The 25,814-nt window shown below is 42.9% G+C and overlaps 1 protein-coding gene and 1 long non-coding RNA gene across 2 annotated transcripts; one reads left to right on the plus strand and one right to left on the minus strand.

Annotated features, from left to right (window-relative positions):
* The first annotated feature begins 5,578 nt into the window (after positions 1 to 5,578).
* atad1a (ATPase family AAA domain containing 1a) lies at positions 5,579 to 14,494 on the plus strand. The gene is made up of 9 exons (XM_042101858.1): positions 5,579 to 5,749; positions 6,015 to 6,113; positions 6,212 to 6,332; positions 6,597 to 6,797; positions 6,950 to 7,056; positions 9,492 to 9,581; positions 10,235 to 10,285; positions 13,362 to 13,534; positions 13,699 to 14,494. The coding sequence occupies exons 1-9, from the start codon at positions 5,579 to 5,581 to the stop codon at positions 13,820 to 13,822; spliced, it is 1,137 nt and encodes a 378-aa protein (XP_041957792.1). The 3' UTR covers positions 13,823 to 14,494.
* Positions 7,448 to 24,750, minus strand: LOC121715848. Its single transcript, XR_006033693.1, has 4 exons — positions 24,740 to 24,750; positions 22,176 to 22,180; positions 19,347 to 19,352; positions 7,448 to 7,644 (listed from the first exon to the last, which is right to left on the minus strand). It is a non-coding gene; the product is annotated as an uncharacterized LOC121715848 (long non-coding RNA).
* Between the last annotated feature and the right edge of the window lie 1,064 nt (positions 24,751 to 25,814).

Here is a 25,814-nt window from a genome sequence, read left to right on the forward strand (position 1 = left end):
ACCCTTTGCTAAATTTGACTCAAGTACAAGTAAAAGTACAACAGTCAGAAAAAAAGTACTTGTTTTCAAAAGTACTTGAGTATCAAGAGTACAAGAGTAGCCTACATTTTCTAAATATTGCATTTCTACTGCCACAGTGCTTACATTTATGTACAGAAACGACCTACATGGAGTTATGAAAAATGTTAATGTTAATACCTTGGAGAATGTAAAAGGAATTTAAAGTAAAATCAAGTCATTTTCATCTTTTTACCATGTTGCCAGGGATAGGCAGTATTTCTAATACATGCATTTCAAATACGTATTTCAAATACAAAATACTATTTTGTAATTGAAACACTTGAAGCGAAAACTATAATTAACTTGTTCAGAAAATTGAAATAGTCTGGCGAGGTGGGGCCACAGGTTAGCACATTCCCGGGATGGACCTGCTGCGTATTCATCCATTGTTTCGTTCATGGTTTCATCTCTTATCTAAATCTGACCATGGAGTTGACTTTGGCGGAAAGCTGAAGGTGATTGCTGATAGGCTGTCCCAATCAGTGGTGCCTGCACAATCCAATCACGTTTGAGAGGGAAAAAACAAATTGAGGGTTTCTGAGATTTTTCTTTTTTCCTTTTTTTTTAGAAGAAGTAACGGGTACTCATGGTTATAGATAGAAATGTAGTGGAGTAGAGAGTACAATATTTGCCTCTCAAATGTACTTGAGTAAAGTACAGAGTAAACTCCCCAAAAATTATACTCGAGTAAAGTACAGATCCCTCAAAATTGTACTCAAGTATTGTACTCAAGTAAATGTACTCCGTTACTGTCCGGCTCTGGTTATTTGCCCCTTGAGACATGCAGGTTCAACACTATCTTTCGAAAAGCTCTCCTCAAAGAATGGAAGGAGAGTGATACGGCTTGTGTCACAACACATCTCCAAGAAGTAGCACTGTTCCTCACTTCAGCAGGAAAGAACAACAATCAAATAAATCAAATAAACTAATGCATTCCTTTTAGAGCAGGGGTCTCAAACTCAAATGAGCTGGGTGCCACTTCCGCCAATGTCACCTGATTGGAGGGCCACATCAGTGTTAAAGAATAATACAAAAAGAACGGCTATTTCCTAAAATGCAGTGTTTTTTTTCAAATACTGTATTTTCAAACACAAAACTACAAACCGAAAGTGCAAGTGTTTTTTATCTATTTTTAGACACCTATGCTAGCAACCTTGTAGCTTATAAATAAAATAATGATAAAATAAATATTAAGGCGAGACACTACAGGTGAATAGGGTAAATTTTTTAACAAGCAGATATCACTATGAAACTTCCCCAGTTGATTACTTACATTAATATGAGAAAAAAATGTATTACAAGTTTGCTGTAATTTAATGTTTACATATGCAAATTAGGCATTATCTAATTAAATATGCGCTAATTTGCATACATTTTAAGGCACGAAACCTGAGCATTGGATACAGCCAAGTTCAAAATTATGTTTTCATTGTGTTCAGATATTAGATGGGAAAACATTTACAGAGGGATTTATGAATATCTACTTTTGTTATCCTGTAAATCAGAAAATTATGTCACTAGCCCTAAAAAAATCGCTTTTTTCCATGTTTTTAGGCATAAAATGTCATGTAAGTCAGGCTAGGAATATTATATCAACAAACCCCTCTGTAGAAATCTTCGACATATAGTTAGGCATAAGTCTAGAAAGTTTGGTGTATGTATGTGCTTCTGAAGTGGAGTTTTTGAGCTCAGAGTGTGAGTGGAAACTCATTTTGAGAAAACAGCCTTGAAAGACAGCCAATGAGATTCCGTTCTCAGCCTAGACTCGCCTTTGAACTTTCGCGATTGGTTACTGATACAAAGGAAGTGTCCATATATGGATCACATAGCGTGATACAGGAAAAACAGAGCTTTACAACGGTAGTACACATGTTATGTTTTGGACCACGGTCGCGGGAGTGCATGCAAGGTTAGAATGCTAACTTTTGCTGAATTTAGGAGAAATATACAGGCGCGAGTAGACACAATATAATGAAATAAACACCTAAATGTGTAAATCGGACTTTTTTGTTGTAGTAGTGTGATAGAATACATGCTAAGGTAACATACTAGCTCAAAATCTCGAAATTGACCAGTGCATGAAAAAACGATGTTTTCACCTGCCGTGTCTCGCCTTAATACAAATTATAAAAACAAACAAAAAAGCATAAAAACAGGTAGGCCTATGTGTGTGTTTCACACCAAATAAAAATATTTTCCTCTGATAACTTTTTTAAACCTGGCAATAGGCGTCAGGGTTAAGAAAGTAACACCATTGGATTTTTATATCAAAATTTCAAAAGACCATGGCTTGAAAGTGGTCAGAGATAAAGTCCTACTGTAAATGTAAAAAAAAAAAAAAAAATTTATGAAGGGGGTACATTTACCCATCTTATTTGCCACTGGATGGCAAGCACTCCAAATTATGCACCTTTCAGTAAATACTGGATGAACATATTTGAGCAGGTTTACTTACTTTTTGGTCATAATACCCACATAACAAATTAACAGGAAAACATCTAGATGTAGGCCTATACCAACAATAGTAAACTATTACTGGCCTATAACCACAAGGCCTCCAATAAACCTGGTCAAATCAGTTCCTATCGAGGGTGACTTTGTAGTTTTTCAGAGCCCTATTTCTACTAGCCCTGCTGTCTGTACCACGTCTATTACGGACACTATCATCACGATTACACTGCAACCTCCGAGCTATGTTGGGCAGAGGGTCGAAATAACCATGGTATGCTTAGTGGACACCGTTGTATAGGCCTACACGCAAAGACGCACCTCCATTCACAGACGCACCGTGACTATCACTGTCAATAGACGATCGATCATAATCTCCAAAAGGATATTCTCCTTCAGAATCAGAATAGGTGAATAACATAGCCTACTTAAGACTTCATCACACGTGAACGTGCTTCAATTTGTGCAAAACTATGGCCTGCATCGCGTCATTACAAATGCACGTCTTGTGTTTCTCGCGTATAATACAAGTATTTCCTGAAAACTTTGTGCAGCGATTTTGGGTTTGAATCAAGCTCTGGATGTCTAGCAAATAGTGGAGGAGAGTAGCCTACAAATGAGATTTGTCACCGTACTTGGATCTATCGTCTATTTTAAATCAGTATCGTTGTTTGTCGCAATTAAAAATACCCTCAAGGGCCGGATTACATTATTATTTTGACATACGTCGCGGGCCGGGAGTTTGAGACCCCTGTTTTAGAGAAAAGGGTTTTAAAAAGAAGGTGGGAGATGGGGGGGTAAAATCCAGTACTGTTTCAAAGAAAATTACATTAGGTTGTGATTTTTGCTCAAATATTACTGGTAGATACTGTACAGTCAACAAATTATGGTAAGCATCTTTCAAATCAAAAATGAAATGAATGAAGTGGATAAAGACTTAAGTCAACTGAACATTTCCTGAATTTTCTTTTGTATAATACATCATCATTTATCCAACTAAGCAGGTGCATTGCAGACTGAAATACACTTGGGAGCCCCTTTCCTCCCTTTGTGATAAATATCTAACCATATGGGCTATCTGTGACATCCTCATCTGTTTGTGCAAGGCTTTCATTTGACCAATCCCTTATGGACTGGCACTTGAGGCAAATCAAATATATGCAGGCTCTGCTTTGTCTCCCTATAAGGATGTTCCACGGTTACCGTGATGGCAGATTAAAATTTCCAAATCTTGGTCAAGGATTGTCGCCAAGGACCAGGTCTGGTCTGTCTGATAACAGGGATGTCCGACTCCTTTTCTCCCACCCATTACACACCATCCCTCATCTGCATCTGAGGACTGATCGCTCTGGAGCTTATCAGATGAATGTAAATATATGCTGTGCAAAAGGTACTGCAGCGTGAGCTAAAAGCAAATCCGTTGAGCAGAGAATGTTTCAGTGTGATATTGCTTCCGTGGAGATGGTGATCATCCAATTTCATATTAACTCAATTGAAAATGATGTTATTTAATTCCAACATGGTGCTTCTCACCATGAAAATATGAAAGGATTTCATTCCACACAACCTACAGAATACATGCTCACAAGCGTTAGGCCTATAATGCTTGCATGATGAAGGTATGGAAACCTGTAACTACACTATGGTGTGTTACAAGTAGCCTACACTGTTTGCATGATATAAACATTGCAATTAAATGTAACACATTTAAACAATGAATACAGAATAATAACATCTGCTGATCTGTCTGAAGATTAAGTTTGCCATGGGCCCTTCTGGTGAAAATCATCTTTGTGGTCCATGGATGTAAATCCAGATTAGGTATAGGCCTACTGTAATACAACACACATGGCTGAAAAGCGCCTGATGTTGCAAGTGTTCTCCAGTTATGAGAAGACATTTTCTTACTTAATCCAGTATGCCACCATGTGGTGTTAAGGTGAAATAGAGGAACCCATCCTGTTCATTATATATGTGTGTCATTTTGGAACGTTTTTCCCTTTCATCAGTTATTTGCTTTGCTTATTTCTTAATTTGGAAATCACTTTGGATATAAGCCAAGTGCATATAAATGTGAAACAAGTTTCAATATGGTGGCATCTCAGACACTCCAATTTGTGCCATCTGTTTTCACTAATAGTCTACACAGCCATCAAAGTAGACGACACACTAGGCTATAGTGTACAGTGTAGTGTAGGTACAGTAGGCTACTGCTAGGTGTAAAGCTTTTTAGATGCTTATATCAGTTAGGCAACATGCAGATGTTGATTTTATTCAGCTGTAATAGCCTAATAGCCTACAATAACTGATTCCAGTTTCAAACTATCCTTGAGCTTTGGTTAACAAAACATAACGACAAACTAACATTTCAATTCTTAGTTGACAGAGGAACGCATTATTTTCTGTTAAAACTTAATATATTACCATGTAAAATAAGCCAGAAGTCATAGTAGGCTATAGGGCAGGAGTAGCCTATTTGTTTGTGGTTGGAACTGTTGATAGAACCTATTTTGTTTCTAGTCGGATGAGTTATAATGGTTGCACAAGCTGAGACGGCTGCGACATGTACCAAGCAGTTAGCGGGTTATATACTTGGTAAGCAGCTTTCTCATACATTTACTTTTCACCCCTTAACTTATATAGAATGTGCGGGGTCCCATTCTCTAATGCTGTTTATTACTTAAAACGGCAAATGATGCCGCGGACTTTCTGTCCTTTGATCCTGAAGTTGGCTTTGATAGTGAACGGGTTTAACGTTAGCTATCTGGAGGAGGAGGCTTGGTACTGGTAGCTAGGATGCTAAATGTTGCACTCTGTCAAACAACATGTCTTGCCACTTCGCACTTATTTATGCTAATTCGTATTTTATTAAGTTAGCCCTGTGTAAATGTGCAGTTAGCTTTTCCACGTGTAACACTAGTTGTAGTGTACGATTAACCTGGAGAGTAACGTTAACTTACCTTTGAATTGGTCTGCCATGCCTTGACTGAGAAATTATTTTCACAGAGAACCCGATGTTGTTTTCCTTATATCGTCATTCTCCTCCATGAGCTGACATCAGCGACTGAGGATGCTGAAGGACATTCCCCGGGATGCGCTTTTGCGCCCCCTGACTCGGAATGAAGTGGTCGGCATGTTGTTGAGGTTAACGATTTTTGGCGCTGCAACTTACTACAGTATCAAATGGGTGGTGGAGGCCATGGACCCCACACACAAGCAAAAATTACAGGCCAAAAAAAGGGTAACTGTTATGTGCGTCTTTCTGTGAGGGGATTTGATATTGTTGATTGTTATTTGTATTAAAATGGTAAATGGAAATGTTTATTGCTCTTCTTTGCAAGGAGATATTAAAACAATTTACAATTATGTCCTTTACTGAGCATTCACAAAGCCTTCTTATGCCATGCTTTGGCTAGACATCACCATACAGTTGCTGCTATCTAAACTGTCAAGACTAAACCGCCAGGCAAGTCATCATCATTTGACAATTTTGTTCCATCCTACAGGCAGAGCTGCTACTGAAGCGGCTTGGAGTGGAGGGTGTTACTTTGAATGAATATGAGATGAACATTGCCACCCAACTTGTAGATCCACGAAGCATGAAGGTAAGCCTCTGTTTACTATTTTTTACCTGGGATTTGTGGACTGTCACATCAACTGCATTCGTATATGGTTGTTTGGCTAACACTTGTGGTCTTTTAAGGTGACGTGGAGAGATATAGCCGGTCTTGATGAGGTGATCAATGAGCTGCAGGACTCAGTGATATTACCCTTCCAAAAACGCCACCTCTTTACAGGATCCAAACTTTTTCAGCCACCCAGAGGTTTGTGGTTTTTCTCCAATGATGACAGGTGACATCGAACGCTGACAAAATGTTAGACAAATAGATGCCATCAGAAGATATGTTTTGACAACATTTAACATACACTATCTAGAGTACACAAACACTTTTCTGTAAATAGTAATGATGCTCTGAAAGTTGGCGCTCAGATTCAGTGGAAAAAAACAAAGTAAAGTGCAACGCTTAAATTAAAGGCAAATTCCTCAAGGTGGATTCCATAAATAATGTATTCCTACTTTTTTGCAGGTGTGTTGTTGTATGGCCCGCCAGGATGTGGAAAAACCTTAATCGCCAAGGCAACTGCTAGAGCCTCAGGGTGCCAATTCATCAACTTGCAAGCTTCCATGTTGACAGACAAGTGGTATGGTGAATCGCAGAAGCTCACCGCTGCTGTCTTCTCCTTGGCTGTAAAAATCCAGCCTTGTATTATTTTCATTGATGAAATAGGTGAGCTTGGGTTCATATTGTATGGCTTTACCATCATCATTTCTTAAACTCATTTATCATCACATTCCGTGCTTCCTCAAAATATTGAATACCTACAGTAGTCACTGGCACATGTGGTAACTTGAATCAAGTGTGATTATGTTTTTATTCAGATTCTTTTCTGCGAAACCGGTCCAGTCTGGATCACGAGGCCACAGCCATGATGAAGGCCCAGTTCATGAGCCTCTGGGATGGCCTGGAGACTGGCGCTAACATCCAGGTACGTCATGATCAAACACTATCACTGCCTGTCTGTTAGCATCTGATTGCTGCTCCCAGAGTCAGTGCCATTGAAGTCATCAAAGGGCTCTTTGGAGTTTCTACAGGTGGATGAGATCTGGCCATGGCTGAATGTGGTTTTAGACAGGTTGAGGTAAGATAGACTAACTGGTTCAGTTCATGTCTTTTCAGGTTAATATTCTCAACTAACTAAATGAACATTAACTGGAACATTGGGATAGGTCTGTTTATAAACAGGTGGTTTATTTGTTGGGTATAGGCATTTAACAGACATTTTCAAATTTGATACAAAATCCTTCACGGTTCATGCCACAAGAAAAATGCGTGTGCATATCGAGGTCAGAAAGCTTTCCATCCCATTGAATTGTGTGTGCGTGAATTGACTGAAACGTCAAGAAAAATGCCTACTTGTTCTACTTTTTCGTGTGTATACATACTGGGCTTGTCAACCAGATGGTGGGCCAATGAATCTCTGGCCACTCGTTAACTCCGTCTACCCATTCTGTTATCAGCTCAGGATCAGGCAGACAATCGCCATTAGCTAAGACTAATTTATTAAGATACGGTTCTGGGAAGACTATGACTCAACATGCCGTTGTATTAGCTACGCCACTTTTCTGACCCCATGCTGTACATGCACCGAACCTAGGCTCTGGATGTTGAAGGGGTCTTGAAGAGGTCTATTGCCCAAAGTGTGACTGCCTTGCAAATAGGGTCTACAATTGCATACAGGATGTTTATGCTTCTCTGCTTAAAGTTTTTTGTCTGAAAAGTCCTACACCTCTAGGTCTTATGTCAGCTTCTAGTTTTACTTCTAAGCATGTCTGAAAAGTATGCTTCTAGGGTTTATGTCTAAAAAGTCCTAGTTAAATTCTTTAAGGTCCTCCTGTTCTGAAAGGCCATTCTGCATGCATTTCTATCCCTCATATGCTAAATACATATATTGTTTGGATCAAAGAATGTCAAGTAGTCAGAAAAAGTCATTTACATCAGTGTAGTAAACATTTTCCTGTTAGTTATTAAAGTGCCCATATTATGACTATTTTTCAACAAGTTAAAATAGGTCTATGAGTTCCAGAAAACATGTTTCTGAAGTTGTTTGCTGGAAATAGCTTGTAGGAAAAGATTCTTACCTACCTCTATTACACACTCTTTTTCAGTCCCTGTCAAAGTGTGCTGTTTCTGCTGCTCATTACATATTAATGCCTTACCCACGCCCCACTCCATTAACTGTTACCAGGGTCATTCGTGCCAAATCAACAAATGCCTCCAGCCTAGCCTGACCATCTTGGCTTTGCCTCATACTTTATGTCAATAATGCTAAATATTACCCAACAACTACTGTGCAAAGGTTTAAGCTTGTATCTACATTATTTTCTGATATATGTAGGCTTAAAAAACAGTTGAACTTGTAGGCTTGGTGTGGAGAGGTGGGGTATTGATTATGCAACGTCTGAAACACGCCAATTCAAAATCCCCTAACATCTACTACACCTTCGTTTTACATAGTATAGCCCGTAGCTAACACTTAGCCTACCATAATCTCTATGTAAAACGGTTAGCTTGCTAGCTAGCTATCTAACAGTGGAACTTCAGGAGCCTACAACATAAGCTTAGCTATCTCACCTAGTTGTAGGAAATATGTAAATGATGGAATTAGAATGAATCCCATGAACAAACAGATAACTCTTACACCAACCTTATTTTGTGCCTTTTATTCACGTTTGTTCAACGATTTAGTAAGTATAAATCCTTTTCCCTGCCTACTTCGGTGCAGCTCCATAGGTTTCCATTATATTCACGTAACGTAGTTGCCCTAAAAGGAGGTGGTGGGTGGGAATATTGAAATGTTTCGGCTTGTGACGTCAAAAGCCTTGCCGATTTTGACCAGCTCACCCTGGAGGCTGAAGGCAGGATACATTCAGAAACCCTTATCTCACTCAAAACAGCATGGGTGTTTTTTTTTCCAAGTTTATATGCGTGTGGAAGCACCAGATACACACAACAACACATCAAATCCCAGAAAAAGTGATTTTTTTCATAATATGGGCACTTTAAAATCTGACATGGTGGAATCATTGTGATTGGCCGACAAAGAAAGACTACGGTACATTGCTACATCCACTAGTATGATTGTAATATGAATGAAAACCCACTCTATTTCTCTGGGTTGACTAACATTTTGCAAATAATATTATTTGATTATTTTTTAAAGCAGTCATTAAGTGTTGCTCCTAACTGCACTCTGGCTTACCTTTTTAGGAACAAAGGTATTCAAATTTGACTAGCATGATAACCAGGCATTTTTGAAACAGCCAAGCATTTAGTCTTAACATATTACAATGGTAGAAATCAAACCTTACATCCGGAGAAGGCCAGATACGCAACTGTAACCCTGAGGTGTTTTGTCCCCAGGTGATGGTGATGGGTGCCACCAACAGACCACAAGATCTCGACCCAGCCATCCTGCGCAGGATGCCCTCAACCTTTCACGTTGGTCTGCCGGTAAGCAGCATATGCACACATATTAAACTTGTTTAAGAAACATAAGCATTAAATCGTTGAAATATCCACATGTTAAGGAAGAAAGGCATTAATAACAAAACAAAAAAAAAATTAACAGATAAGAATCAGGCAAGCAGATACACAGGGTTCCCACAGGTCATGGAATTTCTGGAGTATCATGAACTTTTGATAGTCATGGAAAGTCAGGGAATTGTATAATTTTGGGGGAAAAGTCAGGGAATATCAGGGAATTTTCGTTGTAGCAGTTTAAAATTTGCTCACCAAAATACATTAATACAAATATATATTTTACACAGCATTGGTGTTTATCGGGTTATTAGCCTTTCCCACTACTGTTTGCTTGAGTAGTTGTGGTTAGCCCTACTTTGTTTTTTCAATGCCTATTTATTAATTTTCTGCTCTAAAAAAAGTCAAAGATTCTAGAATGTTAAGCGGCTGCTCTGAAACCTTTGGTTGGTGAAGTAATTTCAATGTACCATTTATTATATAGTAGGTCATCATGTAAGCCTCAAAAATCATGCAGTAATGGCCTGTCAGCTGTGTGGTGTTGAGAGGCAGCTCCTTTGACAGCTTCTCACTGATGTATGACCGTGTCTGTATCATGCCTTACAATGTGTCTCTGGTGTCTGCAGAATCAGATCCAGAGACATGACATCCTGAAGCTGATCCTCACGGGGGAGAATGTGAGTAGGCCCTCTCCTCTGTTCAGATGCTAAGGAGTGTGTGTGTGTGTGTGTGTGTGTGTGTGTGTGTGTGTGTGTGTGTGTGTGTGTGTGGATGTTATTGCATTACAAGTTGTATCATAAAAAAGCTGTTCAGGTATTTGCTAAATTTTAGTAAACTGAGAAACTCAAACTATTTCCTATTTGTACTTGTAAGGGGATGCTCTGGTTGAGAGTGCAACGCTAAAAATGACAAGTGTTTTCCTACATATCCCCTTGTATGCGTGTGTGGTCCATCCCAAGGTGTTATGCATAAATGGATATGAAGTTGACAACAAAGGTACTTCTGGAAATCTATTCTGGGAAACTATTTCTGAGAAGCCAGTTACTGTTGTGTACTATATATGTCTGAGTTCACTTCACACTTGGGTTTTAGATATCACTGGTTTCAGCACCATTCCATCATTTTTTCAGAGATATAAAACACTTCAGTCTGAGAACATTCATGTATTTCTCATCAATCACAAGAAATACAACCATAGTCCATAGTCCTTAAAAAAGCTCTAGAGCAGCGTTTCTCAAACTGTGGGTCGCGGAGACATGCCAGGTGGGGCGCGAACTGACGTGAAAAACAGGAGGTTTTTTTTTTAGTTTTTTTTTTTAGTTTTTTTTATCTGTAGCCTAGGCCCAGGTAGCACCCAATGCGCAATGGACGCACTGTGTTATTCATAGGGAAGCGCTCGTGTCAAGGCAGCTTATAGTCCCGACCTACATGAGATTTTGAGCGTTGTTGTGAGAGTGGTGAATTTCATCAAAACCCGGCCCTTAAAGGCGCGTCTATATTTTCTCCGCACTTTGCGAAGAGATGGTAGCTGACCAAAAGGCTGTACTGTTTTACAGTGAGGCAAGGTGGCTTTCCCGAGGTAAAGTACTGTCGCGCGTGTTTGAGCTCCGAGTTGCCTCTTCTTGGAGGAAGAGCGCATGTTTGGATCTGCAAGCACGTTCACTAATGAACATTTCTTGACGAAGCTGGCCTATCTTAGCGATATATTTGATATATCTTAGCGATACATTTGAGTTAAATGTCCAGTTACAAGGCAAAGACAAGCACCTCCCTCACCTAGCAAATAAGATTACTGCATTTACCAAAAAAACTTGAGGTATGGGACAGGTGCCTCAATCGCGACAGTATTATGCCTTTGAGATTTCTGAGTGAAATCGCTGAAACGTCTGATTCGGGAGCCACTCTTGTGATCCCATGTGTTAAACAGTAGGCCTACATCACATCTCTGCAAAGTTTATTTAAAAAATATTTCCCAACCAGCAGTGCTCAGTATGACTGGATTATGGATCCATTTAATGCAGCATGTTGGTATTTCATTTAATATATTGTACAATGCTGTAAAATGGCCTATGCTTCCTAATATGTTGCTGGAAAACAGAAATATGTGTGTTATGTATTTATTTATTTATTTATTATTATATCTGCAGCACCAGCTGATTTTAACTCTGTTGAAGAGGATATATTTAGAACTTGTCATTATTTCAATAAATTTGACAATTTTTAGCATAGTGACAATTTATGTTGCGTAATACCCCTAGCTTATACCTTATATAGCTTAGGAAAGCTAACAGCTTTCTATTAGCATCTAGTTTGTCAACTACCACAGTCACGAGTTGGGTCGCGATAGTCTGTCATTTTTAAAAAGTGTGTCCCCAGAAAAAAAGTTTGAGAAACACTGCTCTAGAGAAAGAAGTTTTTTTTTTTTTATTATTAAATCCTGGACTCTATGCTGCTGCAGCTCTTTCCTAAGCACTTATCTTAATCACAACCTTCCAGCATCCACTCAAGTTACTTCTATTTCAGCCCAATATATGTGAAGGTTGGTCAGCCTTGAGACATTACTTCAATTCTGAAGGGCTTGTCTGTGTAGTTTCCGCAACATTAAGGTTAACGTGTCCCAAATAAGACCCGTTCCCCAGAGGCCAGCCACTCAGCACTTTTCCTCCCCACCAAACCCGCCCATCAGCGCTTTCGAGTTGGCAAAGGGAAGCCCCAGCCCAGTGCCATGGTGTTTCCTGTTCTCTCTTGTCAAATGGCATCAGTGAAGACGATTAAAGTTTAGTCTTCACTCATGCATTGTTAATGGACATTGTGAAATAAATTAGGCCCCTGTGTTTTCCTCTCTAAAATGAACATCAGTGACAAAGACTAAGACAGTGGCAGCGTTGCACTTGTGTAGCAGAGCACATCCTTCCCTTGAGGTGCCAATCATGAGTGAATTATGTCATCTTTATTTCTTTGTTTACAAGTTCATGCAACTCAGACTGTGTTATGCAAACAGTCAAGATGACACTTCAAATACATATCCAAGGGTTATTTGGTCCTAAACATGATAAAATGTTTTGTCTTATAAGGTGAATTAATACACTTTTATGTACAAACCTAAGGAGCATGAGCCTTATGTACAGTAGTAAGCTAGAATAGACTATGTATTTTACTGGGCTTTTTAGCATGATAAATATTGCACATTGAAAGAATATGATATTTTCATAAATATTATGGTCTTTCATTTAAAATACCAAATAATTCCAATAATAATAAGTCCAAAACTAACTTCTCGCATGAAGTAACAACCACAAATAGCCAATGACAGGCTAACAATCAGCACAGCATAGCCTGTCCATGTAGTTCAAGTCATGTCAAGTGGCTATCTAATCGAAGAAATAAATAAGTAATAAGATTTAAAATGACCATTGAAGTGGATATGTACTGTCTACAAAGTGTATCATATCCTTAGAGATGTCTGAATTGTGTTTGTAGACAAAATCACACCAAGAAGTGAAGTTTTTATGTGTAATGCAGATGCTTAGTCAAAAGTGGTTAAAAAATGCTTAGGAAGCTTCTAGAATTGCAACCAGTGCTTCAACTGTCTTGTGGTTTGACAATATGGTGTTTTATGGAAATATGTTTTTTTTTTGTGTGTGTGTTTAACATTGTGTGCTCATAAACAAATGATGATGTACTGTAGCAAGCGATGCCCGTCATACTGAGAGAACAGTGACCGTTTTAATACACTGGTGCTCTTGTCCTCAGTTGAGCAATGCCATAAATCTGCGGGAGATCGCCGATAAGACCAGCGGCTACTCGGGCAGTGACCTGCGGGAGCTGTGCAGGGACGCAGCCATGTACCGCGTCAGGGACTATGTCCGCAAGCAACAGATGAGGCAGATCGCCAAACAGATGCAGGCGGAGGATGAGGAGGAAGAGTATGGTTTTTTTTGTGTGTGTGTGTGAGAGAGAGGGGGGGGGGGGATGGAGAGAGACTGAGTGTGGGCAGCGTTTATGAAGATAATCAAGTGTGCGTGTGTAAACTTGTTGTCTGTACTTCCTCCGTGGTGATGTTGCGTAACGTTGCCGTGTCTCTCGTCAGGCCCGTGGGGACGCGGCTGCGGCCCGTGACTCAGCTGGACATGCTCTTTGGCCTGGACAAAATGAACGAGTCCAAGCAGGTCACCATTACGCCTGGCTGTCTGAAAGAGTCGCCCTTGGACTGACCTCGATGACCTTGATGACAGTCGCTGACCAATCGGCACATCCGGCCCGCACCCGGTCCACATCTTTCCTTGTTCTGGTCTGGAGTCACTTAGCACTCAACACACGGTCCTGTTCTGTTGCACATACACATATTAACTCCATTCCCTATTCATTGTCTTTGTCATTGCCCCCCCCCCCCCCCCCCCCCAAAAGGTTTTGAATGCACAAAATGCAAGATGATAAAAAAGAGGGTTTTTTATAGAGGGAAGGGGGGTCACATTTAAACTGTGAAAGTGTATAGACCAAACAGTAGTTTGTCATTGAATGTCTGCATGTATTTACAATGTATTCAATTAAATGCAGCTTTGGTGTTAAAGCTGCTGTAGTCTGAAAGTGATTGTTTTGAATTACCAACGTTTTGGCTTGATATTCAGAAAGCCGTCAGAGAGATAGGAACTCGGAGGACACACTCGAAAAGGACTTTGCGGGACTCGGCAATCGGCAACAGAAAAATACAAACATGGTCTTTTTGTGTATGCATCAGGACACTTCTACAGAGGCTCTTACATATGGGCCACTTGCAGCAACTTTAAAAGCCAACTCTGCGTTCACATCAGATCACTCAGGCAACTCAACACTGTTGTCCTAGTATGTATACTGTATGTCTATTTATTAAAAGGTGAAGTACCATGCTTTTGGGTTTTTTGTACTAAATTACTTACTCCTAAACACTGAAGTTAGTATGTAAGATGATAAAGTGTTTTTTAACATCTTGGAGAAATGAGCCTAGATATTTTTACTTCATGGGGGATCATAAATATTAATGCATTGGTTTCCTTTGTGTCAACAAATATTCTAAGCAGATCTTGAGCTCACAGCAGTTGTCAGAATCACACAGCTTTACATTCGGGCTTATCTTGCATGCAGGAGTGCAGTTTGTCGCTTCTGCCTTGCATATTTTGGATTAGTTTAGGATACTAAGGGAATATCTGAAGTGTTCCTCTGATCCCTGTCAGAACCATGCTATACTGCGATCCCTGTTCCCTTTCCTGCTGTCATTTCTTTTCTCTGAGGCCATTTCCTCAGCTCACCCTTTGATCAATGATGTGCCCTGCCTGGCTAATCATATGCACTACAAAAAATGGACACATGATGGCAGTGTAGCATGTTCTAAACACACAAGGCTGAGATGGATTACAAAATTGCAGTTGATTTGCCCCTGTGCTCAAGGAACCTTTGAGGTTGTGGGTGTTAGGCAATCAGCCTTAATGTTGTCAAGTGACAACTTTAGGGGAATTTGGTGTTTCAGTGCTAGGTTTGCTTGGTCTCCTGTATCCCTAATGCAGTCTGCCATGTTTGCTAATAGCAAATAAGAGCCCATCCTCGCTGCAGAGCTTGATTAGCTGAAGCAGGGCTGTGACTTAACTCATAACTCTGTGGGTTTGACTAAGCAGCCATTGTGCAAATGTATACTTAGAAGAGTTTCGTAATGAATGAAAATATAGTCACATAAACTTTTCTTCCAAACTTGGAAGTATTTGCCTATATGTCCCTGTCCTTGGAGGGATAACCCTCCAAACGGTGTGAAATCCTCACCATCCCCCTATAGGTCAAAATATCTCACATCTAATGTGATTTCTGTGTAGTGTGGCCATCAGAGAAGCCTGTGCAGATTCTGGGGTTAGATCCAGTTAATAGTTCACACTCTTTGTGTGAGGCAGGCATCCAAGGTGTGAACCTGTCTCCCACTCACTCCCCAGAGCAGCTCCCCAACAAAGAACGAGCTATTTGATCAAATGAACAGTGGGGGGGGGGGTGTCATTACTGTTGCATCAATTTCTAAAGTGCTCCATATTAAGCGTCTACACTAAAAATGTTTCATGCCACTCTCAGTAAGTGCTAATAACACATTCAGTCTGGCTGCATGGGATGAGGCTGCCCGAACCCAGCTTTGTCACACATTTGTCAAGATTTGCCAATTAAATGGTCTACATCAGATATTGAAACAATTATTCGAGAAATTATTAGAAATTATTATCCGTGAAAATATTTTTAAGTATTCAGCAGGGTTTAACCATGACACATCAGACATAAAGTCATATCTGTCACCCTCACTCATTGCGTCGTGTCAGATGCAAAGAAGGCCTGCAAAACTGCATCCCTAAATGAACACTCAGACAGCTCTGTTGTTCTGCCTCCAGGATTGGCCAATCAGGACACTCAACCTCAGTGAAATCTAATGGCATTAGCATCCCTGTCTCCTCTTGGTTAATAGATGAGGCAGAATGAATGTCCTCTACCTTGAGCAGGCACTTTATTTATTATCACCTCTCCACTGGGAAGGTCCATGTTTTCTATGGGCTTGCAGCAAGATCTATTTGACTGCCCAATATCAGTGACTGATGTGAGAAATGTGTGATAAAAACGTCAACCCATCACATTATCACTGCACCCGCCACCCTCCCCCTGACACCCACACACACCAAACAACACCCCTGCTCTTCTTGTTCTTTATGGGTGTGTGATTTGCGATGTTTCAGACACAGTTATGTATAAATGACTTAGCAAGACCCATCACATAAGCTTATGGCCCAATCACAACCTTTATTGATTTCCACAAAAGTTCAATAAAGCCACATAAAAGTTTGCACCCTAGTATAGCCAGAGGAAAGAAAGTGGCAGAAAATGGCACCCACATACCTGTTTACCTCACATAGTATTTCTTGTGCGTCCAGATGCTGGCCTTCCTAGAATGATAACAGCAGCAGGTCCTCTATTGACCCAGGCAATTGGTGTTGCGCCATGCCGATGGAACCACAGATAAAAGGTAATCAGAGTGTGTATGAGGGTCTTAGTTCACGGATGGAAGTTAAAAAAAGGCCAACACTTCCACACACATCTCGCTGTAGTGCAGGCATTACTAAGGCCTTATGTGGACCTGAGGGCCTCTTCATTCACCTTTGCCAAATAACTCAACTCGGTGCCCTAGACTTATAACAGCACTAATAGCTGTGTTAATAAGAGAGGAACAAAAGCACTACACCCACTCAGGAAACAGGAGATGAACAAATGATCATTAATTAACTGCAGATCGTTAATTAACTGCAGCGTTTTCTCCAGGAGCACCAGTGATGACACACTAAATACTAGGAAGACGGTTTTGTACAGCTGGTACAACCAACCCCGACATCATTAACATGGATGTATGAACACCGCATAGCAGTGCTTTCTCCTGTTAATTTTCTGTATTCAGCAGTGAATGTCTTAAGCTTTGTGGAAGGTATCCATAATTTATAATGAATGTCTTGCTCTATTAGTCTTGCGAATGTGAATGGAAAAAAGTAGACATAATTTTGTGTAGACTGCATCCTATGACATGTTACAACATAATTCCCAGTTGCCCTCATCTGTGAACCTCTATAATGTATGTCTGTAAATCCACGTCTTAACACAGATGATTGACATGATTCCAACATTTTATTTGGAAGATCCTAAGAGGGATGGTCATTACTGTTCAAGTCAAGAGGCTTAAAGAGGAATGTCAGCTAGGCATTTATTTCTGAGTCAAAAGGTCTTATTTAAAACCCAATAGGCCTACATCGAAATGATAGGACTGAAATTATCTTTTTGTTGGATTTCTTTCCAACCTTGTACAGGGAGGCAAAAAGATTAAATATAATCTTTTTTAATCTAAGATATTGTAACATTGTGAGTTTGTGAGTTGATGCATTTGCTGTATGATTTTGAGTGATTTGGGGTCATTTGTCAAAAGTATTACTAAATGTCCTAATATTGGTGTTTTGCACTCTCTGAGAATAATATTTAATCTGCATCTTTAAAGTATGTACTGTGTGTTGATATGGCAACCAAGCCTTACCTTCATCATCACTGCCATTTATGTCTCAGCATTTGCTACACAGAGGACAGAATTCTAATAGAAACTTACAAGGATACAAGGATACAAGGAAGTTTATTGTCACATGCATATAGTTACTGGAAGTAAGAAATGCAGTGAAATTATGTCTGGTGTCAGCCTATTTGTGCATTAATGGGGGGGGGGGGTAAAGAGTGCAGTAGAAGAGGGGTTTAGTAGATTAAGTGGCAAGGGCTGCATAAAAAAGGTGGGGGAGGATTGGGATTGGGTGGGGGGCACCAACAAGGAGCACCCAAGAGCAACAGGGGCAAGGAAAAACTCCCTTACCAAGGAAGAAACCTTGGGCAGATCCACAGCTCAAGGGGCTAACCCAACTGCCAGGGGTCTTGGTGTGTGTGTTGGGGGGATGACAGGGGAGATGGGATAGTGTGCTGTGTATGTGGGGAGAGGGCAGTGTGCAATATGTGTGTTGGGGAAGCTTCCTCATGAGACAATGTGCTGTGTATTGGGGGGGGGGGGGCAGTGTGCTGTAAGTATGTTGGGGATGTGTGTTGGAGAAGCTTCCTGATGAAATAATGTGCTGTGTATGTAGGGGGGGGGGCAGGGACTTACTATTGCAAGCAGAGTACTGTATGTATGATGTATGTGAGTGATGACAGTGAAGATGTGTGTGTGGGCGGGAGGGGAGTGGAGCAGTGACTGTGTGTGTGTGTGTGTGTGTAGTGTGTGTGTGGGCAGTGTGCTGTAAGTATGTTGGGGATGTGTGTTGGAGAAGCTTCCTGATGAAATAATGTGCTGTGTATGTAGGGGGGGGCAGGGACTTACTATTTCAAGCAGAGTACTGTATGTATGATGTATGTGAGTGATGACAGTGAAGATGTGTGTGTGGGCGGGAGGGGAGTGGAGTAGTGACTGTGTGTGTGTGTGTGTGTGTAGTGTGTAGGTGGGGGCAGTGTGCTGTAAGTATGTAGAGGATGTGTGTTGGAGAAGATCCTGAAGACAATGTGCTGTGTATGTAGGGGGGGGGGCAGTGTGCAGCAAGTATGTAGAGGAGGCTTACTGTAGCAAGCAGTGTGCTGTATGTATGTGAAGTGATGACAGTGATGATGTAAGTGTGTGTGTTGGGGATGGGGGCAGAAATTTTACGGCACCTCAGGGCTGGGCACAGGAGGCGTGGTGTCGAGCGACTGGACTGGCCGACGCTTGGAGCCACGTCTCCTTCAGGAGGGAGCCTTCTGAGAGACCTGGATAAGGGTGAGATCAGGGTACTGGAACTCAACAGGCTGGGGTTCCGGACGTGGGGCGGCTGGCTGGAGGCGAAGCAGACCCAAGCCCTTGGCACATTGGCCTGAAGCCATTGGAGGTAGGGACAGGGTCAGGTTGGAGACTAGCAGCCTCACTGGAGAGAACAAGGAGATACTGGAGACTTCTTCCCAGACCTGAAAGCTGGTCGGCCAGGGTAGCTATTCCCAGAACCTCCCTTAGCCAGGGCTTTGAAGAAATTGTCCTCTCCATTAGGGAACAAATAGCATGCTGGCACTCCAGATCTGTGGATCTTACTAGCTCTGAGTTGAGCCTGCTGAGGGTGTACTCCACCTCAGTGAGTCTGATCTTCAAAAGAAACCTTAAGTTTACTAAATTAGTCTTGAATTTCCCCAGCTGAAGATAACTATGCTCTGCTATGATTTTGTAGAGGGAGAGTTTTGAGAATACACAAAGCAGAGTTGAAGAGCAAGCAGGGTTGGCAGCAGATAGGTAAACGTTGGAAGAATCATATAATTAAGGGTATCGTTAATATTTCGTCTTAGCAGTTTTAATATTGGTTGTTTGCACATTCTTCCAGTCACTCTGCAATTTACCAGTAACAGAATCACTTTTTTGACATTGAACACTAGGGACCTGACAGAGCAAAGCAGAGTAGAGAAGTGACTGCAAGGAGAGTGAGCTCAAAGACAGACAGGGGCATCCAGTCTAGACAGGAAGAAGGCAGGAAGGAGCTGACTGAGGGAGAGACAGAAAGTTCACATGAAATATGTCTAATCTTTGTGCATATGTTGGACAAATTTAATATCACATGTCAATGGAAGAAATGTGAAAAGCAAAACATAGCTAACTGTACTGCTGAAAATATTGACATGTCACATCCAAAGCATGGTAAGATATTGAACGGCAGACAGAGCGAAAAGGAAGGAAGTACCAGGGTTATCTATCCAGGAGCAACAGCAAGCCTTTGCTGAGCTGAGAGAGATCCTGCCCACTGCAGCAGTTTTAGTCAGGGACAGCAATGACACTGACACCGCTTCAGAATCTGAGGATGCTGTAGACTCAGCAGAGGATGCAGCCCGTAGCCGACGAGCGGGCTCCGGTTGAGCCGCGGCCAGGCTCCTCTCCTCCCTCCGGTGGCAGTGCTGGCACTGGTCTGCTGCACACGGACACTGCCTGGACAGGGCGTCCGCGTTGCCGTGAAGGCGACCCGCCCGGTGTCGAATCTCTATGTCGTAGTCCTGGAGCGCCTCCAGCCAGCGAGCCAGCTGGCCCTCTGGTTCTTTGAAGTTCAGCAGCCAGGTGAGCGATGCATGGTCCGTTCTCAGCAGGAACCGTTTGCCGTATAGGTAGGTTCGGAAATGGCGCACTGCCACCACCACAGCCAACAGTTCTCTGCGGGTCATTCTTCTCTGATCGGTCCAGTGAGCGGCTGAAGTATGCAACCACCTTGAGAGAGGACGGCGCCGACGCCCACGTCGCTGGCGTCGGTGTCCAGGATGAACGGCAGTTGAGGGTCAGGGAAAGCGAGCACTGGGGCCTCACATAGCGCCCTCCACAGCCGCCGGAATGCCGCGTCGCACTCTCGCGTCCACTCGAAGAGCTGGCCTTTGTGCGTGAAACGATGCAGCGGGCTGGCGACTGTAGCAAAGTCCCGGATAAAACGCCGATAATATGACGCCAGGCCCAGGAAGCTCCGCAGCTCAGCACCATCGCGCGGAACAGGCCAACGTCTCATCGTCTCCACCATAGCTGGGTCGGTGACCACTCCGGCAGCTCTGACGACATGGCCCAGGAATCCGGTTTGCCTCCGGAACAGGTGCCACTTTTTCGGGTGCAGTTTGAGCCCAGCACCCCGTATGGCATCGAACACCTTTTCCAGATGTCCTATGGCACCGGTGAAGTCTGTTGCATGACACAGGATGTCATCCAGGTAAACCACGCAGCATGTTCGTGGAATGCCCGCCAGGACATGCTCCATCAGCCGCTCAAAGTTCGCTGGCCCGTTGCATAGGCCGAACGGAAGTACCCGGAACTGCCACAGCCCTTGCCCGATGGTAAACGCTGTCTTCGGCCGAGCTTCCGGGGCTAGCTCAATCTGCCAGTAGCCACTGCGTAAGTCCAGCGAGCTAAACCAGCAGGAGGCGGCAATGCTGTCCAGCGCATCGTCAATGCGGGGGAGCAGGTAGGAGTCTTTCCGGGTTACCTGGTTGAGGCGCCTGTAGTCAACACAGAACCGCCACGAGCCGTCCTTCTTCCGGACGAGTACAGCCGGCGCAGCCCAGGGACTACTGCTTGGCTCTATCACTCCTGCCGCGGCCATTTCCTTGATCTTTTCTTCAGCTGCTTGTCGTTTGGCGAACGGTAAGTGATGAGGCTGAAGTCGGATGGGCCGGGCATTTCCGGTGTCGATATCGTGTTGGACCAGGCTCGTTCGGGTGCAGTCCTCATCTCTTGCGGCGAAGATGTCGGTGTACGCTACTAGTAGTCTCCGCACCTGGCTACCCTGTGCTTCACTCAGCCCTTCACAGCTACGAGTGCAGAGTTCATTTACGGCTTGCCTTGTTTCTACAGAGGGCCGCGCTCTCTGAGCAGAGAGTGGTGTTTGCTCAACCCGCTCTCTTGGCTCCTCCCTGGTGGGCGTGAGCTGAGCAGTGGCAGCCTCAGCGAGCGGACCTGGATGAGACCTGTTGTTTTCGCGGGCTTGAGTTTCGCGGGCTTGTGTGGGGAGGGGCGGAGTCTGGGATGACGAGTACTCTTTGCGAGTTCGCTTCCTGCGGAGCGAGTTGGAGAGTTCTTCGTCGCGCCAGCTCTCCGCACTTCATGCTCTATTTTCCCCATATTTTCCATAGCCCCTCCCGCCGTGCCACCTTCTTCTAGTAACTGGGGCGCGAGCGTGAGGGGTGCTGGGGCTGGGCAGTACCATGCGATGTGTCCCGGCTCGCCACACCGGTGGCATCTGTCTCCGCTGGCCGGCCTCTTCCACTCGCGTGGGCAGCGTTGTGGTGGCTGTGCCGTGGTCTGCCGCGTCACCTCCAGTTCCTCCCCATCTTCCTCCATCGATGTCTGTCGTACGCAATGCCTCGACTCTGTTGTGCGGAAGATGTTTTCCACCCGTTCGGCTTCCGCGAGGGCCGCGGACAGCGAGCTGGGGGCGCTCAGGCGAAGGTATTCTTTTAGCCGCTCTGGGTGGATGCCTCGCACGAACGCTTCCAGTGCCATCTCTTCATGTAGACCCTGGCTGTATGTTGGGTAGGGCCGCCGGGCATACAGCTGCAGGTCAGCCGCGAACTTGCCCAGTCTCTCGTCCTTGTGCCGCCGTCTGGAAGCGAGTTGTTCTCTGGCATCGCTGATGAAGATTCTCTGGCCGAATCGTCGTTGCAGAGCTGCTTCGATTGCGGTCCAGTTTACTTGCTCCGCCGGTGGCAGGTCTTCTAATACTTGTAGCGCTTCCCCCTCCAGAGCCAACGCCACCTGTACGCCCGTTCTCTCCGCCGACCAGCCATTCAGCTCGGCTGCCAGCCGGACCTGTACCAGGTATGTCGCCAGCGACCTTTCGCCATTGTAGTGGGGCAACTTTACGCTGGGGCGCCCTTCTACCGCCGCCGTCGCACCGGGGACCGGCCAGTTTCCATCGCTCCCGTGTGGAGCGGGTTCAAGTGGCAGGATGCTGCCATCAGCCCGGTTCGTTTCCTCCTGTGGCCGGGGGCGGGTCTCTTCGTCACGGTCACACTGCAGGCTGGCTCCGTCTGCTGGGCCCAGCAGGTGGCCATGGGCGAGCGCGCTGTCGAAGAGCCGTCTTGGCAGGAAACTCATCATCTCCAGGGCATCAGTTGCAGCTTTCTCCTCCCGTCCAGTAGGGGTCGTCATCCCACTTCTGACACCAATGTAACAAACTGCAAAGTTGTCTCAGAATGGTTTTATTGGTTACACACCAAAACACACGAATGTCATTACACAGTCCCTCCAGGAATTCGCGTTGTTAACAATTAACGCAAATTCAGCAAATCCTCGTGAATTCTGGGCGACCTCGCAATTTTGTCCAAACACCGCAACTTTTTCGCAAATTTGACCAATCATCATGGTTTCCCTGTGAAATTTCACCTACCACAACAGTCCCTCGTGCAGAATATTAAGTCAGATGCCACACTCACTTCTGCAGACACCAGAGACTGCCCTATGTTCACTCCTCTGCAGTTTTAATGACAATAAATAGAAGGCTAACGTTAATAATCTGCTTTACTTGCGCATCTCTCAACCTGGTATTGCTAACCTACCTAGGCTATGAAAGTAAGTTAATTAAGGCCTACTTTTACTGACATTTGAGTAGGCTACATTATGCAACCCATTGGCAAACGTTTACACCTGGAGATGTCTTTTAGCTCGTGTCATGTTTGCTAGCTTGTGGGCTCAGTTGTGTACTGCTACCAAAATCATAGAAATTAATAACATTGCAAGACATTTACTTCTTCTGTGATCCAAGAATGCTTTCATTTGAGTTATTTTTTAACATTTATTTTAACTAATGACATAGAAACATCCCGAATTCCATCCACATATCGTAATGCACTATGCTAAAAGTTATTTCCACTCGTAGCCAAACACAGTGAGATGCAAGCCTTCCAATCCACTTAGAAATGTAATTATGCTACTCTCACGTCCTTAAAGTGGCAGGCAGTCAATTAGACGTACACACCACCAATGTAATAACATTAATTAAAGAAAAGTGTAGTCTAATAGTTTAAATCAATATAAAATTACTAGATACTTAGTTGGCTATTAGTAATTATGCAAGTCACAGAATATGAATTATTACAAATATATGAACTTAATATAAATTACAACATATATGATTGTATTGAAACTTGACATGATGCCATCTTTTTAGGGGGCTGTCTTTTTTGGACAGTTCTACGAAAGATTATACTGCTTTGTGAATTACCCCAGTCAAAGTATTTACACAAATAAAGTAGGCCTACCTTGATTTTCTGTAACCCTTATTATTTACCTTTACTTACCCCTTTTAATAAGCATCAAGATAATCAGTGTGATTTTCGTCTTACTAACCTTAATTGCCCTCAATTTAAAAAATAATAATAAAAAAAAAATCGCAACTATTTTTGCAATTTTCACTTCCTCCCGCAATTTCTTCGCAACAAACAGCTAAAAACACTGCAACTTCCATCGCAATTTTTTAGAAAAGTTGTCGCGAAATCAGGCATTTTAGATCGCAACAATCTCAAAAAATCCTCGCGAAATCCTGGAGGGACTGATTACACAGGCAACACAAAGGAGGTCAATTAAACAAGCACGATACACAAACAGGGTAGTCATATACAATACACATGAGGTACAACATCAAGTAAGACTATACCAGCTAACACATACATGACAAGGTAAACGCAATTACTCATACTAAAACCAGCATCAACATTACACACACACACATACACTGCACAGCATTATAGGAGTTCAGTCATTAACCAGCTAGGCTCAGTTCACTACAATACATTATGAAAATGTTACTGTTCTGATCAAGGTCATGCAAAATAAAGCTATCAACTCAATACATCTCTGCCTCTGATTCCTAGTCTGCTTATCATTATCTGTTTTTCGTGAAAAACAATCTCATCTCGTCATGTCTTTAGTGTCTTTGTCTGCGATTTCTTTCTTTTTCAAATATCTCAATAACAACCAACAAACTCGCACAGTCAAACCAAAGTTAAGTCGTGTTGAAAAGAGGCTGAACCTTGCAAACGATTTACTTTTATAGACCACTGAAATCACGCATGAATCACACGTGAAAATGACCATCAGTTAGGTTGTGACTGGTTCTGAGCAAGATCTAACGCCCTCCTCCGCCGGCGTACATCAGAACTAGCTCCCGGTTAGCATTAATAATCGTTTACTACTTTAACGGCATCGACAATCAAAAAATCCAGTGGAAACTAGATGGCAGAAGTATGTAGGCCCACCAGCTTTTTCTTCTTTGCCGCCTACAGAGTTTGACAGGTACGACTTTTCGAAACGCCATGTTATTTCCCATAGACATTTGACGACCGGAAGTTGGGTGGATACGGAAGAAAGGTTCTGAAGTTACGGAGGCGGGACTTATTCTGGAGAGGTCTATTCCCCTTATTCAGCCCCGCCCATTTTTTTAAATTCCACGTTGTCTTTAAACATCCGGTCGGCTAGCTACTTCTAGTTAGCTTCATTGTGATAACACGGCAGAAGAGGATAGAGAGGCTAACTTGGGAGGAAATCGACAAACGCCATCAGGAGGTCAGATTGCAATATTGTACTTCGCTACCCAAGGCTATTCACCCCTATGGAGTGGGTAGACGATGCGGCAGTGGCCGCTGTATCGTATGGAGAAACTCGCAAATCCTCATCTGTTTGGTAACTATGGTAACTAGTTTATAAAGTCATTACAGAACAGCCGCTCCAAAGTCAGTTTTTTCCTAACTTCAGATAGGGAATGTGTATAACAGAAATGTCTTAAGTCACCAAAATCCTAAATAAACGTCCCTAACTTTTGGATGACCCATAACATATGATGCCAGTCATCTCGATGGAGCTCTGCTATCTCAATGTATCACAATGGATGTACTGCTCAATCGGAAGTTCGGAGACAATGTGGGCAAAGCTAGCGCCCCCCATGTTTGCGCGCGGAATAAGGTGAATAGCATGTGAAGGCTACATACGTCAAAACGGTGACAGCTAGTTCTAAGCTATCAGCTGTGTAGCTGTGGGTGTTTCTTCACAGCTGGGCACCAATTACAGCCCCTTTCGTTCGAAAATTCTAAAACAATGATGTTTTTTAATACTTCAAAATAACATTTGATAAATGAGCCTTACATTTTTTCAGTAGCCAT

This window comes from Alosa sapidissima, chromosome 8 (assembly GCF_018492685.1).
Source record: "Alosa sapidissima isolate fAloSap1 chromosome 8, fAloSap1.pri, whole genome shotgun sequence".
In the NCBI taxonomy this organism is placed as follows: Eukaryota; Metazoa; Chordata; class Actinopteri; order Clupeiformes; family Clupeidae; genus Alosa; species Alosa sapidissima.

Coding starts and splice junctions, on each gene's coding strand:
- atad1a (XM_042101858.1), top strand. CDS start 5,579: ATGCTGAAGGACATTCCCCGGGATGCGCTTTTGCGCCCCCTGACTCGG. Junction 9,582..10,234: donor CCTTTCACGTTGGTCTGCCG/GTAAGCAGCATA, acceptor TGGTGTCTGCAG/AATCAGATCCAGAGACATGA. Junction 10,286..13,361: donor TGATCCTCACGGGGGAGAAT/GTGAGTAGGCCC, acceptor TCTTGTCCTCAG/TTGAGCAATGCCATAAATCT.